Source organism: Anomaloglossus baeobatrachus, chromosome 8, assembly GCF_048569485.1.
Source record: "Anomaloglossus baeobatrachus isolate aAnoBae1 chromosome 8, aAnoBae1.hap1, whole genome shotgun sequence".
In the NCBI taxonomy this organism is placed as follows: domain Eukaryota; kingdom Metazoa; phylum Chordata; class Amphibia; order Anura; family Aromobatidae; genus Anomaloglossus; species Anomaloglossus baeobatrachus.
In genome coordinates this window covers 53,818,459-53,833,974 of record NC_134360.1, presented here as the reverse complement: position 1 = coordinate 53,833,974, position 15,516 = coordinate 53,818,459, and the positions used below count along the sequence as shown (strand labels likewise).

At 48.3% G+C, this 15,516-nt stretch overlaps 1 protein-coding gene across 3 annotated transcripts in view; it reads left to right on the top strand.

The window, feature by feature from the left end:
* Positions 1–890, top strand: part of MGP (matrix Gla protein) — a 39,973-nt gene extending 39,083 nt beyond the window's left edge. For all 3 annotated transcript variants that reach the window (XM_075320785.1, XM_075320783.1, XM_075320784.1), the window contains exon 5: positions 490–890. In XM_075320785.1, the coding sequence (XP_075176900.1) occupies positions 490–628 (139 nt within the window). In that variant the 3' untranslated portion in view covers positions 629–890. The remainder of the gene's footprint in view (positions 1–489) is intronic.
* Positions 891–15,516: the final 14,626 nt, after the last annotated feature.

The window sequence follows — 15,516 nt, the reverse complement described above, 5'->3', positions numbered from 1 at the left end:
AGTCACTATTTTGCTATTACATCACATCTTATACTCAAGAGCTGCAGTCACTATGCTGCTGTTACATAATGCCTTATCCTCCAGTCACCTCCAGAGCTACAGTGACTATTCTGCTATTATATCATGTCTTATCCTCCAGTCATCTCCAGAGCTGCAGTCACTATTCTGCTGTTACATCATGTCTTATTTTCCAGTCACCTCCAGAGCTGCATTCCCTAGTTATCCCCTATAGTGAGCGTCACTTTTCTTATTGCCGACTCTTTGAGTGATGTAATTGACTTCTAAACTATTTTCTCCTCTGCGGAGTTATACAATGAAGTCATTTGTGGGGCTTGCAGCTTTTAACCTGAAACTAGATGAATTGTGCAGCTCTGGATGTGACTGGAGTAGAAAACAATTCAGAAGTGTTGCTCATGTTGTGTAGAGATGTGATGTAGGACACAGCTGATGTAGGTCCATGGATACTTATGTAATCTCCCGTTTATCCAGACTTCGCGCCAAGAGTCCCTGGGAACGCCAGCGTGAGACGTGTGAGGAGTACAACCCCTGCGAGCGCTACGCCATGAGACACGGCTGGGGAGCTGCGTACAAGCGATACTTCGGACAGCGCAACGGCGGGAGATACTAAGATCCGAGAGCGTTTGTGATTGCGTGCGAGGCGATGATGGGGTCCCGGACCCCCGTGTTATCCCGGCTCACACATTGCTGCGCAGTTTCTCTTTTATTGTTCTAATGTCTGCACCTTACAATAAGCACTTTCATGTATTGTTATATTTCTGGGGGGGATCCAGGATTGGGGACATGATACCTGCACCCCGATTCTGTGGCTGTAAATATTCGCTCTTCAATGTGGAAACCTAAGTACGAGAAATAAAAATCTGCTTTATAAATGGTGTCATGTGTCACATTGGGGCGCAAATTCAGAATGTGGATGTTAAGGTAATAATCATTGTTCATGCTTGTCAGGATCACCACCACGGTCACCCCCAATCCGTCCGGCACACCACTTACTAGCGACACATATGCCCCGGATGCCACTGTACCGCCACTCACTCCTCCGCTCACCTGTCACAATAGGTTGACAATGAGCTAAGTGCCCCCCAAAACCAGCTGTCACCCACAACACACTTCTTGCTGCCACCACTCGCCGTTCTGGGTCACACACTAGCACACACGCCACCCAGCTTTCCTGATAGGCACTCTGGAATACACAGGGTATACACAACCAAGCTATTCTCTCAGGGTTTGCATGTGCATTTACAGCAGCGAAGAACAAAGGTGTTACATTTTAGACTTAATATTGAAAAGGAAGTACAATGCCTTAAAAACTTACAAAAAGTAAAATAAAAAACATCATACAGGCAAAAACAGTAAAGAAAGGAGGAAAAGTACAGATACGTCTTATTAATTGGATTCTTGAGAGCTTCTGGCGGAGGAGAACACCGCGGCAAATGTGGATAGGTCTGCAATACTCCTTGTTGCACCAGGGTCTGACACTGATATTCAGTAATCTAAGAAAAAGACTGATGGCACACTTACCTTTCCAGTGTGAACAGGTACAAACTGAACATGAAACATAGTAACAAAAAGGAGACAGCTGCACTCTGTAGTGCTAAGATATGTGGAACAATTCATATGTAGTAATCAACTGTGGAGGAACAAAGCGCAATAGGGTCTTATCACATATAAAAGTGGTATTGTCAAGGGAGGAATTTGGGTGAAAACTGCTAATGGAGTCTTCATTTGGGATATCCAGAGACGGTGCCGTATTAGCTGTATACCAGTGCCGATATCTCAATGTATCAGACAATGAATACATAAGACATGTTCTCCTTGAGCCAGCATCACCAACTGAACTTGTGTATTCCAAAACACCCAATCATACAATCTGCATTTCTAACCTTGAAGCTAGAACAAGGGAGTAAGGAGTATTCAACTCCTTATTTTCTCCCAACATATCATTATTCGTTAAAACATTCTTTCTGTGTGAAGCTACTGATAAGACTTTTGCTCATTATTTGAAAACTTCCATTATTTGTACATCTGTTCACTTATCCTTGGTAACCCCTTCATGACTATACAACTTTGAACAAGGAGTATTATAGATCTGTGCAATTGCTACATAGACAGACAGATTATTATACAACTAGATCTACATTTTGATTATTTACATACACAGATATTCTTATTACGTTTAAACAAACATACTACAGCTCAGACCCCCTTCACAGTATCAATTCAGGTGTTCAACTCACCTACTAGGGTTGTGAAAGGCACAACTCTTAGTGAAGCTTAAAGATGGCAAAAGCAGCAGCCCCAAAGATGCCACGCGTAGAAAAACGATTGAGAGGGTTGTATGCCGTGCTATCACCAATGACACAAATTGATTATTCCATTTCTTTATTTCCTTCACAGGTCAGGTCAACGCGTTTCAGGACCTGACTATCCCCTTCATCAGGACATTATGAACATCAAACTAGAGACAGTTTGATGTGCCTAATGTCCTGATGAAGGGAATGGTTAGTCCCTGAAACGCGTTGACCTGACCTGTGAAAGAAATAAAGAAATGGAATAATCAATTTGTGTCATTAATGATAGCACGGCATACAACCCTCTCAATCTTTTTTCTACATGGATCAATGCATATGGGAATATAGTGTTACTGCTATGAAAAAGCCCACAAAAATGGCCAGTTTTATGTGAGCCCAAAAGCCAATGGCAAGGTGACCTCATTTTGTTTTGTCCCTGTCTACTCTAATGCCTCTCTTTTGGTTAAAAAAAACCCCTCCAATCAATGGGTGGACAGGAATCTGCAAATTAAAAATTAAAATTGCCTAAGGCTGCAGAGCAGGAGCTCTCAATCAGAAGGTATGACCCTGTAATCTAAGAAAAAGACTGATGGCACTTCCTATATTTCTAATGTGAACAGGTGCAAACTGAGTATGAAACGTAATAACAAAAAGGAGACCGTTGCACTCTGCAGTGCTAAGATATGTAAAATAATGAATATGGGAATATAGACATGCATTACTGCTATGAAAAAACATGTAAAAATTGAGATACTTAGCACACAAAAATGGCCAGTTTTATGTGAGCCCAACAGCCAATGGCAAGGTGACCTATTTTGTTGGGTCCCTGTCTACTCTAATGCCTTTCTTTGGGTTAAAAAAAACTCCAATCAATGGGTGGACAGGAACCTGCAAATTAATAATTAAAATTGCCTAAGGCTGAAGAGTAGGAGCACTCAATCAGAAGGCATGACCCTGTAATCTAGGAATAAGACTGATGGCACATCCTACCTTTCTAATGTGAACACGTGAAAACTGAATATGAAACATAGTAACAAAAAGGAAACAATTGCACGCTGTAGGGCTAAGATATGTGGAAAAATGGCTAGAGCAATATAGACATGCATTACTCTTATAAAAAACATAGAAATTTAGATACTTAGCACACAAAAATGGCCAGTTTTATGTGAGCCCAACAGCCAACGGCAAGGTGATCTCTTTTTGATGGATCCCTGCTTACTCTAATGCCTCTGTTTGGATTAAAGAAAACCTCCAATTTATGCCTATAATCTTGTCCACACGGGTATTCTGGACTAAATAATATTTAATAATGTCCAGGACCAAAAGTCCCCCCTGCAGTTCATGGGAAGTGAGAATATCTTTTTGGAATTTTATGTCATTTGTCATTCCAGATGAATCTCATTATAGCACCCTGCAGAGATTTAAGTTCCCCAAAATGACTTAAGAGGGGTTTCAACATTGTAGATTATCTTAAGGAAGTAGGGACATTTTCACCAAAGCTATATACCTGTTAATGAGATTTTGAGAAGTTTCCACTTTTTAGTAGACTCTCCAGTTCTTTAAATAAGGAGGGGACGTTGTTTATATACAAATTATCATAAGAAAATAGGTTTACCCCTAATTATTTAATGGCCTCCATCCGAAAACCCAAAAGTCATTATCTCAGAAAATTAGAATAATTACCTAAAACACCTGCAAAGGCTTCCTAAGCATTTAAAAATGATCCCTTAGTCTGGTTCAGTAGGCTACACAATCTTGGGAAAGACTGCTGACTTGACAATGTCCAGAAATCAGTCATTGACACACTCCACAAGGAGGGTAAGACACAAAAGGTCTTTGCTAAAGAAGCTGGCTGTTCAGAGTGCTGGGTCCAAGCATATTAATGGAAAGTTAAGTGGAAGGAAAAAGTGTGGTAGAAAGAGGTGCACAATCAACCAGGATAACTGCAGCCTTGATAGGATTGTAAAGAAATGGCCATTCAAAAATTTGGGGGAGATTCACAAGGAGTGGACGCTGCTGGAGTCAGTGCTTCAAGAGCCACCACACACAGACGTATCCAGGACATGGGCTACAAGTGTTGCATTCCTTGTGTCGCCACTCATGAGCAATAGACAACGCCAGAAGCGTCTTACCTGGGCCAAGGAGAAAAATAACTGGACTGTTCTCAGTGTCCAAGGTGTTGCTTCAGATGAAAGTAAATTTTGCATTTCATTTGGAAATCGCGGTCCCAGTGTCTGGAGGAAGAGTGGAGAGGCCACAATCCAAGCTGCTGGGGTCTAGTGTGAAGTGTCCACAATCAGTGATGGTTTCGGGAGCCATGTCATCTGCTGGTGTAGCTCCACTGTGTTTTATCAAGACCAAAGTCAGCGCAGCCGTCTACCAGGAGATTTTAGAGCACTTCATGCTTCCCTCTGCCAACAAGCTTTTTGGAGATGGAAATTTCATTTTCCAGCAGGACTTGGCCCCTGTCCACACTGCCAAAAGTACCAATACCTGGATTACTAACCACAGTATCACTGTGCCTGATTGGCCAGTAAACTCGCCTGACCTAAACCCCATAGAGAATCTATGAGACACCAGAGCCAACAATGCAGACAAGCTGAAGGCTGCGATCAAAGCAACCTGGGCTTCCATAACACCTCAGCAGTGCCACAGGCTGATCGCCTCCATGCCACATTGCATTGATTCAGGAATTCATGCAAAAGGAGCCGCGACCAAGTATTGAGGCATTTACTGTACAGACTTTTCAGTAGGCGCCAACATTTCTGAGGGTAAATTCATTTTTTTAGTTGGTCTTATATAATATTCTAATTTTCTGAGATAATGACTTTTGGGTTTTCATTGGCTGTAAGCCGTAATCATCAACATTAACAGAAATAAACCCCTGAAATAGATCCCTCTGTGTGTAATGGCTCTATATAATATATAGGAATAGATCCCTCTGAGTGTAATGACTATATAATATATAGGAATAGATCCCTCTGTGTGTAATGACTAGTGATGAGCGAGTACTAAAAAGCTCGGGTGCTCGAAGCTCGGGCCGAGCATCCCAAGATACTCGTGTACTCGGGCCGAGCAACGAGCCCAATGTTATCCTATGGGAGACCCGAGTATTTTTGTGAAATGACCCCCCGGCAGCATGGAGAAACCCTAAAAATGTCACAAAAGTCTCAGAAGAGTGCTCAAATGACATGGCAACAGCATGGGGAAGACCCCTTGAAGCATTTATCACTGAAAAGTCACAGCTGTGAACAATTTTGTCCGCGTTTTACGCCATTTTTACGGACTCACCAGAAAACCTTCCAAAATGACCCCAAAATGATTTTTCATGGCGGAAATGTTAAGGGCACATACCCAATAGTGAGATAGAGCTGGTGTATGTTACTTTTTGAGATTAATACATGAAAGATTTTACGTGAAAACATTGTGTGGCACTCCGATGTCCCTGAGAAGAGACGTACATGAAGGCCTCTTGAGTCTAATGTGCCCATTTTGAGGAAGTGAGTCTTTGTAGTATTTTCCTTTGCCAGGGCAGTCCAAAATTGTGAGGTTCACCAATGCCCCTGCATACAGACGTGCATGATGGCCTGTAAACCTGAAGTGCCCATTGGAAGGAAGTGGGTCTATTGTAGTATAGCCCTTAGGCAGGGCAGCCAAAAATTGGGAGGCTCCACGTTGTCCCTGGGTAGAGATGTGCATGAGGGCCTTTAAACCTGAAGTGCCCATTGTAAGGAAGTGGGTCTATTTCAGTATAGCCCTTTGCCAGGGCAGCCAAAAATTGGGAGGCTCCACATTGTCCCTGGGTAGAGACGTGCATGAGGGCCTCAAAACATTAAGTGTCCATTTTAAGGAAGTGGGTGTATTATAGTATAGCCCTTAGGCAGGGCAGCCAAAAATTGGGAGGCTCCACGTTGTCCCTGGGTAGAGACGTGCATGAGGGCCTCAAAACATTAAGTGTCCATTTTAAGGAAGTGGGTGTATTATAGTATAGCCCTTAGGCAGGGCAGCCAAAAATTGGGAGGCTCCACGTTGTCCCTGGGTAGAGACGTGCATGAGGGCCTCAAAACATTAAGTGTCCATTTTAAGGAAGTGGGTGTATTATAGTATAGCCCTTAGGCAGGGCAGCCAAAAATTGGGAGGCTCCACGTTGTCCCTGGGTAGAGACGTGCATGAGGGCCTCAAAACATTAAGTGTCCATTTTAAGGAAGTGGGTGTATTATAGTATAGCCCTTAGGCAGGGCAGCCAAAAATTGGGAGGCTCCACGTTGTCCCTGGGTAGAGACGTGCATGAGGGCCTCAAAACATTGTTCCCATTGCAAAGGAGCGGGTCTCCTGTCGTTGTAATGTCCATTCTGCAAAGAATGGGCGAAAAAATTTACCACTGGGGGTATACCTGAAACAAAGGCCTAAGTATTGCAATTTGTAACGGTCATCATCATGGTGGCGCATGAGGAGAAGGAGGAGGAGTCCAGCGATTATCCAAAGTCCAGAAGTGTGTACCCATGGGTGAGTGGAGGTACATGGCAAACTTTAAATTCCGCTCTCATTTGCTGGTGGTGTGGTGAAGTCTGGCCCAATCCAACCCTTGTTCATCTTGATCAGAGTCAGCCTGTCAGCATTTTCAGTTGACAGGCGGGTGCGTTTATCTGTAATGATTCCACCTGCGGCACTAAAAACACGCTCTGACAAAACGCTAGCAGCAGGGCAGGCCAGGACTTCCAAGGCGTAGAGAGCCAATTCATGCCACGTGTCCAGCTTGGATACCCAATAATTATAAGGCACAGAGGAATGTCGGAGTACTGTTGTTCGATCTGCAAGGTACTCCTTCAGCATCTGGGCAAACTTAGGATTTCTTGTGGCACTACCCCGCACCTCAGGGGCTGTGGTACGTGAGGGGCTGAGAAAACTGTCCCACATCTTAAAGACTGTTCCCCTACCTCTGGCGGATTGGACTTGTGCCTCTCTCGGCTGTACGCCTCGGTTGTCCACTGATTCATGACCTATGCCGCTAGCGTTTTGTGAGGGGAATGCTTTGCCTACTTCCGTGAGTATGGCCTTCCGAAACTGCTGCATTTTGGTTGACCTCTCCTCCACGGGAATAAGAGACAAAAAGTTCTCCTTGTAGCGTGGGTCTAACAGTGTTACCAACCAGTAATGATTGTCGGCCAAGATGTTCTTAACGCGAGGGTCACGAGACAGGCAGCTTACCATAAAGTCAGCCATGTGCGCCAGACTCTTAACAGCCAGGACTTCAGTAGCCTGACCAACAAGATGACTGAACATGCTGTCCTCCTCCTCCTCCTCCTCCTCCTCATCTACCCTGTCCTCTGGCCAGCCACGCTGAACCGAGGATATGACTGGTGTGCATGTCATATCCTCAATTTGGCCGGAGAGTTGCTCCATGTCTTCATCCTCCTCCTCGTCATAGTCCTCCACTGCATGTTGTGATGAGACGAGGCTGGGCTGTGTGTTATCACCCACACCCACTACTGTTTCTTGCTGCAACTCATCGCGCTCCGCCTGCAATGCATCATGTTTGTTTTTCAGCAGAGACCGTTTTAGAAGGCAGAGTAGCGGTATGGTGACGCTAATAATGGCGTCATCACCACTCACCATCTTGGTGGAGTCCTCAAAGTTTTGGAGGATGGTACATAGGTCTGACATCCATCTCCACTCCTCAGGTGTTATGTGTGGAGTTTGACCCATTTCCCGACGGCTTAGGTGATGCAGGTACTCAACAACTGCCCTCTTCTGCTCACATATCCTGACCAACATGTGCAGAGTTGAATTCCAACGCGTGGGGACATCACACACCAGTCTGTGAGCCGGAAGATGCAAACGGCGCTGAAAGCCGGCAAGGCCGGCTGAAGCAGTAGGTGACTTTCGAAAATGTGCAGACAGGCGGCGAACTTTTACCAGTAGATCAGACAGCTCTGGGTATGACTTTATAAACCGCTGAACCACGAGGTTGAGCACATGGGCCACGCATGGAACATGTGTCAGCTGGCCTCGCCTCAAAGCCGCCACCAGGTTCCGGCCATTGTCACACACGACCTTTCCTGGCTTTAGGTTCAGAGGTGTGAGCCAGTGATCTGCCTGCTGTTTCAGAGCTGTCCACAGCTCTTCTGCATTGTGGGGTTTGTCACCTATGCAGATTAGCTTCAGCACAGCCTGTTGCCGCTTCGCCGAGGCAGTGCTGCAGTGCTTCCAGCTTGTGACTGGTGTGGAGGGCACAGTGGATGAGGATGCGCAGGAGGAGGAGGAGGCTGAAGAGCATGACATTCCGGAGCTGTAGAGTGTGGGTGAAACACTGACTGAGGTAGGGCCTGCAAACCTTGGTGTGGGAAGGACGTGTTCCGTCCCTCGCTCAGACTGGGTCCCAGCTTCCACAATATTAACCCAGTGTGCCGTCAACGAGATGTAGCGGCCTTGCCCACAAGCACTTGTCCACGTGTCTGTGGTTAGGTGGACCTTGGGTGAAACAGCGTTGTTCAGGGCACGTGTGATGTTTTGTGACACGTGGTTATGCAACGCGGGGACGGCACACCGGGAGAAATAGTGGCGGCTGGGGACCGAGTAACGTGGGACAGCTGCCGCCATCAGGTCACGGAATGCTTCAGTCTCCACCAGCCTAAAAGGCAACATTTCCAGCGCAAGCAGTCGCGAAATGTTAGCATTTAGAACTGTGGCATGTGGGGTGTTGGCAGTGTATTTGCGCCTGCGTTCAAAGGTTTGCTGAATGGATAACTGAACGCTGCGCTGGGACAAGGACGTGCTTGATGATGGTGTTCTTTCTGCGTAGGCAACTGCAGGTGCAGGAGTGGAGGAGGCTTGTTCGCAGGCAGCATGGACAGAGGATTGGCTCGCATGCACAACCAGCGAAGACGTAGCAGTGACATCAGCAAGCACTGCTCCTCGACTCTGTTGTACTTCCCACAAAGTCGGGTGCTTGGCTGACATGTGCCTGATCATGCTGGTGGTGGTCAGGCTGCTAGTTTTGGTACCCCTGCTGATGCTGGCACGGCAGGTGTTGCAAATGGCCTTTTTTGAATCATCTGGATCCAACTTAAAAAACTGCCAGACTCGGGAAGACCTAACATTTGTACAGGCACCTTGTGTCGTCGTGTTGTTCCGGGGAACGGTTGCCTGACTTCTGCCTGGGGCCACCACCCTGCTTCTTACTGCCTGTTGTGATGCTACGCCTCCCTCCCCCTGTGCACTGCTGTCCTCGCTCTGCATATCCTCCTGCCAGGTTGGGTCAGTTACTGGATCATCCACCACGTCGTCTTCCTCTTCCGCACCCTGCTCCTCCTCCTGACTTGCTGACAATTGTGTCTCATCATCGTCCACCACTTGTTGAGACACGTTGCCAACTTCGTGAGAACGTGGCTGCTCAAATATTTGGCCATCTGTACAGACGATCTCCTCATGACCCACTTCAATATGAGCTGGCGAGAGGCCAGAATGTGTGAATGGAAACGTGAACAGCTCTTCCGAGTGTCCAAGTGTGGGATCATTAATGTCCGAGGAGGACGTGTACTCAGCCTGGTGGTAGGAAGGAGGATCAGGTTCAGAAATGTGCGGTGCAGTATCACGGCTACTGACACTTGACCGTGTGGAAGACAGAGTGTTTGTGGTGGTGCCAATCTGACTGGAAGCATTATCTGCTATCCAACTAACAACCTGTTGACACTGGTCTTGGTTCAAGAGCGGTGTACTGCTGCGGTCTCCAAGAATTTGGGACAGGACGTGCGAGCGACTAGATGTGGCCCTTTGTTGTGGCGAAATTAGAGCTTGCCCACGACCTCGGCCTCTGCCTGCACCACCATCACGTCCACTTCCTTGTTCCTTGCCAATGCCCTTGCGCATTTTGCAATGCTGTGCACTGAGTGCTGACGTGTATATTCACTACTTGTGCGTTATATCAAAGTGTGTGGAAATTGCACACAAGTGCACCTGTACGCTGCCACCAACAGGCACACACGTGCGGTTTTAAAAACCAAGCACGGACGCAATAATAACCTAACAGGTTTTTTTGGGGAGCGACAATTACAGACAAGTCAGACACTATCTGGACTGTTTTACACTGTGTACACCAGCCCCAGATATGATGAAGGCTGGTATACGGTCACCACTACCCTGCCTGCCTGCCTGCCTGTATACTGGTACAATAGTCCTGACAAGGACTCTTTTGGTCACTAGCCTGTATTCAGACCTGGCTATACCCTGCCTGTATATAGCAACAGTAGTCCTGAGAAGGACTCTGCTACTGTACTCCGACCTGGCTATACCCTGCCTGCCTGTATACAACTAGAATAGTCCTGAGAAGGACTTTTGGTCACACTGTTTGCAGCCCTGCAACTGAAAAAGCTATAAAGGGCCGCAAAGCTTTCCCTGAATCAGCGACACTCTCCCTGCACTGACAGTCTGGATAGCTGTGAGCAGAGCACAGCGCGCCGGCCGATATAAAGGCTCGGTCACGCTGTGCAGGCCGGCCAATCACTGCAATTCCACAACTAACAGGGCTGTGGCATTGCAGTGGTCTGCCAGCCAATCCCTGCATGAGGGCTGGCTCTCAAAAGAGCGCCAACATGCAGAAATGAAGACCACGAGTACAGCACGAGTATCGCGAGATTACTCGGTCCCCGCCGAGCAGCCCGAGTACAGCGATACTCGTGCGAGTACCGAGTAGTTACAAGCATGCTCGCTCATCACTAGTAATGACTCTATATAATATATAGGAATAGATCCCTCTGAGTGTAATGACTATATAATATATAGGAATAGATCCCTCTGTGTGTAATGACTCTATATAATATATAGGAATAGATCCCTCTGAGTGTAATGACTATATAATATATAGGAATAGATCCCTCTGTGTGTAATGACTCTATATAATATATAGGAATAGATCCCTCTGAGTGTAATGACTATATAATATATAGGAATAGATCCCTCTGAGTGTAATGACTATATAATATATAGAAATAGATCCCTCTGTGTGTAATGACTCTATATAATATATAGGAATAGATCCCTCTGTGTGTAATGACTCTATATAATATATAGGAATAGATCCCTCTGAGTGTAATGACTATATAATATATAGGAATAGATCCCTCTGTGTGTAATGACTCTATATAATATATAGGAATAGATCCCTCTGTGTGTAATGGCTCTATATAATATGTGTTTCCCTTTTTGTATTGAATTACTGAAATAAACAAACTTTTTGATGATATTCTAATTTATGGAGATACACTTGTATCTATGGGTTGTGTGAAGCTAAAATGTCCTAGATTTGGCATAGACATATTGTACTTTCATTACCATGTGAGGTCTCTGATAAGGAGCCCTTCTGTTTGCCTTTTGAGGCAGGTATCTTCACCTTGCATTGATTATCACCTCTTTAGTAGTGAAGATGTACAGAGTCAAAGTGTGCCTTTCTAAAGCTGGTGTCACACACAGCAACAACGACAACGACGTCGCTGCTACGTCACCATTTTCTGTGACGTAGCAGCGACGTCCCGTCGCTGTCGCTGTGTGTGACATCCAGCAACGACTGGCCCCTGCTGTGAGGTCGCCGGTCGTTGCTGAATGTCCAGCTTCATTTTTTGGTCGTCACTCTCCCGCTGTGACATACACATCGCTGTGTGTGACAGCGAGAGAGCGACGAAATGAAGCGAGCAGGGAGCAGGAGCCGGCGTCTGGCAGCTGCGGTAAGCTGTAACCAGCGTAAACATCGGGTAACCAAGGGAAGACCTTTCCCTGGTTACCCGATATTTACCTTCGTTACCAGCCTCCGCTCTTGCTGCCAGCGCCGGCTCCTGCTCTGTGCACATGTGGCTGCAGTACGCATCGGGTAATTAACCCGATGTGTACTGTAGCAAGGAGAGCAAGGAGCCAGCGCTAAGCGCGGCTCCCTGCTCTCTGCACTGTGACATGTAGCTGCAGCACACATCGGGTTAATTAACCCGATGTGTACTGTACCTAGGAGAGCAAGGAGCCAGCGCTAAGCGCGGCTCCCTGCTCTCTGCACATGTAGCACAGCGACGTTATGATCGCTGCTGCGTCGCTGTGTTTGACAGCTAAGCAGCGATCATAACAGCGACTTACAAGGTCGCTGTTACGTCACAGAAAATGGTGACGTAACAGCAACGTCGTTGTCGCTGTCGCTTAGTGTGAACCCAGCTTAACAACTGTCAGCTACTTCTAATTACTCTGTATACACACTCCATGTCTGCTCTCTATCAGATAACCTTCTTTGACTTCCTGATTACAGGGGGTGCAAGCAGCGATCCAGTGCCCCCTGCCTGTTATATGTATAACCATAAGTCACTTAGGGGTACTTCTCACATAGCGAGATCGCTGCTGAGTCACGGTTTTTGTGACACAGCAGTGACCTCATCAGCGATCTCGCTGTGTATGACACTAAGCAGCGACCTGGCCCCTGCTGTGAGATCGCTGCTCGTTACACACAGTGCTGGTTCATTTTTTGGACGTTGCTCTCCCGCTGTGAAGCACACATCGCTGTGTTTGACAGCGAGAGAGCAACAATCTGAATGTGCAGGGAGCAGGGAACCAGCGTCTGGAAGCTGCGGACGCTGGTAACCAATGTACACACCTGGTAACTAAGCGAAGCGCTGTGCTTGGTTACCTGATATTTACCTTGGTTACTAGCGTCCGACACTCTCAGGCTGCCAGAGCTGGCTCCCTGCACACGTAGCCAGAGTACACATCGGGTAACTAAGCAAAGCGCTTTGCTTAGTAACCCGATGTGTACCCTGGCTACGAGTGCAGGGAACCAGCGCTAAGCGATGCACGCTGGTAACCAGGGTAAATATCGGGTAACCAAGCAAAGCATTTTGCTTAGTTACCCGATATTTACCTTGGTTACCAAGCGCATCATCGTTTCCACAAGTCGCTGCTGGCTGGGGGCTGGTCACTGGTCGCTGGTGAGATCTGCCTGATTGACAGCTCACCAGCGACCATGTAGCGACGCACCAGTGATCCTGACCAGGTCATAGCGTGGTCGGAATCGCTGGTACGTCATTTAGTAAAACGGTACCCTTACTCCGTGTTCTCATTAACCTCTTCATAAGAGTGAGCACTCCACTTCTGGAATGTCCTTGGATGAGCAATGCATCTGTGGCGCCCCTGAGGCTTCCGTTGCCACAGGTCATTGCACCCCATCCAGCGGTGTGATGCCCCATTCTGGGAGAGGAAGGGAGTGAACACCGGTCCCCTGGTAAATCCACACTACACCCATTGCTAGGAACACACTGGGACCAGGGAAAGTGGCAGAACACCCTCCCATGCTGCATGCTGGGAGGGGTCGTAAGACCCATCCCTGCTCCTATAGGGTAGAACAGAGCAACTGGGGAGGTGGGAGGAGCCACAAGAGTGCAGACACAGAGAGGAAGGTCTAGGTAAGTCAGAAGGAGTTAGAGAGAGTGTGGGGAAGGAGGAGGAGGCCTGCCGGAGGCAGGCAAGGAGGAGAAGAGAAAGGAAAGAAAGCTCCAAGTCAGTCAGGAGCTGAAAAGAAGAAAGAGACGCTTCCTGGTGAAGATCCTGGGACTCAGAGGGTCCAGGTGACACCAAGCAGAGAACAGAAGGGGTCCCAGGGCCACTGGTAGCTGTAGAGCTGCGGTGGCCTGTTCCACAAGAACATCGGTGGAGGGATCAAGCTGTAACAGGGGACGGTCCCTAGAAACCGGAGGAGTGCAAAATCATCTCCAAACAGTAAAAACCGAGGCCCAGGGAATGTTGTAAACTCCCCGGGCCACAGCCCACAGCAGTACCTCTAGAAAAGGGATAATCAGCCGACAGGTGACCCCCCAGCCTGGAGGCTGTTGTGGAGGCCAAGCCAGGTTCAACCTACCAAGGCAAGGCTAAGGAAGACAGCAGAAGATAGAGACACTTAAGAGAAGGGTACCGGCTTTTACTCTCAGAATCACCCAGAAACGGCGGAGGTCCCTGACAGTGGTCCCAGCAGTCCAAGGGTCCCTGCAGGACTGTGACAAGAATTGTGAGTAAAGAACTTGAAACTGTACCCTTGAAGTTGCCTCTGTTATTTCTCTGCATAGACACTCACAAGCACCAACTGTGCCCCGGGGCATTGCTCCACCTGTGGGGAGCAGAACCACCATTGCTGCTATATCATCACCCCGGAGGCCTCACACAGCAGCGGCGGCTTAATAGCCGCAGACCACAGGTTGCGTCACGAACACAAACTTTATTCAAACCCCAAGTCAGCAGCCATATTTAATTGACACCCACCAGGGTCACAGAGTCGGGCCCCGACACCACTGACTACCTCCGGACTAGTCCGGCCCGGCACCGGGTGTCCCATAGCCCTGGGGTGGGTGAGTCAACTTTGGCGTCACGAACAGGATTTCGTGCCCGGTTCCACCGGGTACTGTGCGCCTGAAGAATCGTGAAATAGCCTGTGTTTTACTGTGAGAAGCTGCCGCCATTGAAGCCACTGAGCGCGGGAAGAAGGGGGGCGTGCCAGAAGAAAGGGCGCGAAGAGAAGCCCCGCCCCCTTGTCTAAGAAAAGAGCGCGAAGCAGTGCCCGCTATGCAGAGCGGAGGAGGCAAAATGGCGCGCTGAGAATGCTGCCTAGAGGAAGAGAGAAGATGGCTCCTGCAAGCGGAGGCCAGGAGGAGCTCACCTGGATCAGGCCTGTGACTGCCGCTGAGCTGAAGGCTGAGGTCGGGAGGATGGCTGACAGGATGAAGGAGCGGGAAGTTACCAGCCTGCTGCTGAGCAACATCAAAAGGCTGCTACTGGAAGAAGCGACGAGTCTGCTGCTGGGAGATCGTGCAGAAGGAGACGCAGAGAGGATGGCGTCCACACACAGCGATCCAGAGCTAGACTCCGCTGACTGGTGGGGCTGGGAGATGGACCAGTGGTGTGAAAGGCTGCAGGCGGAGGTGATGCAGCAGATCCGGCAAGCGACGCGCGGAGCAGCGACCGCCAGAATACCGGAGATGCTACTGAGGGGTGAGTCATTTAATGCCCCTGCCGGCGCGAGTGCCCCAACCCCCGCTACCATGCCCGCGGTCCCTGGAGAGATGCCCGGCATGGCGACGCCGATCCGGGCCGCAGCCACGCCAGGTGCGGCCCGCCAAGATTTCGCCGCCGGAGCGACGCCCATCCACACCGCAGCAGCGACGCCAAGCCCGGCCCGTCCAGCTCAGGCCCC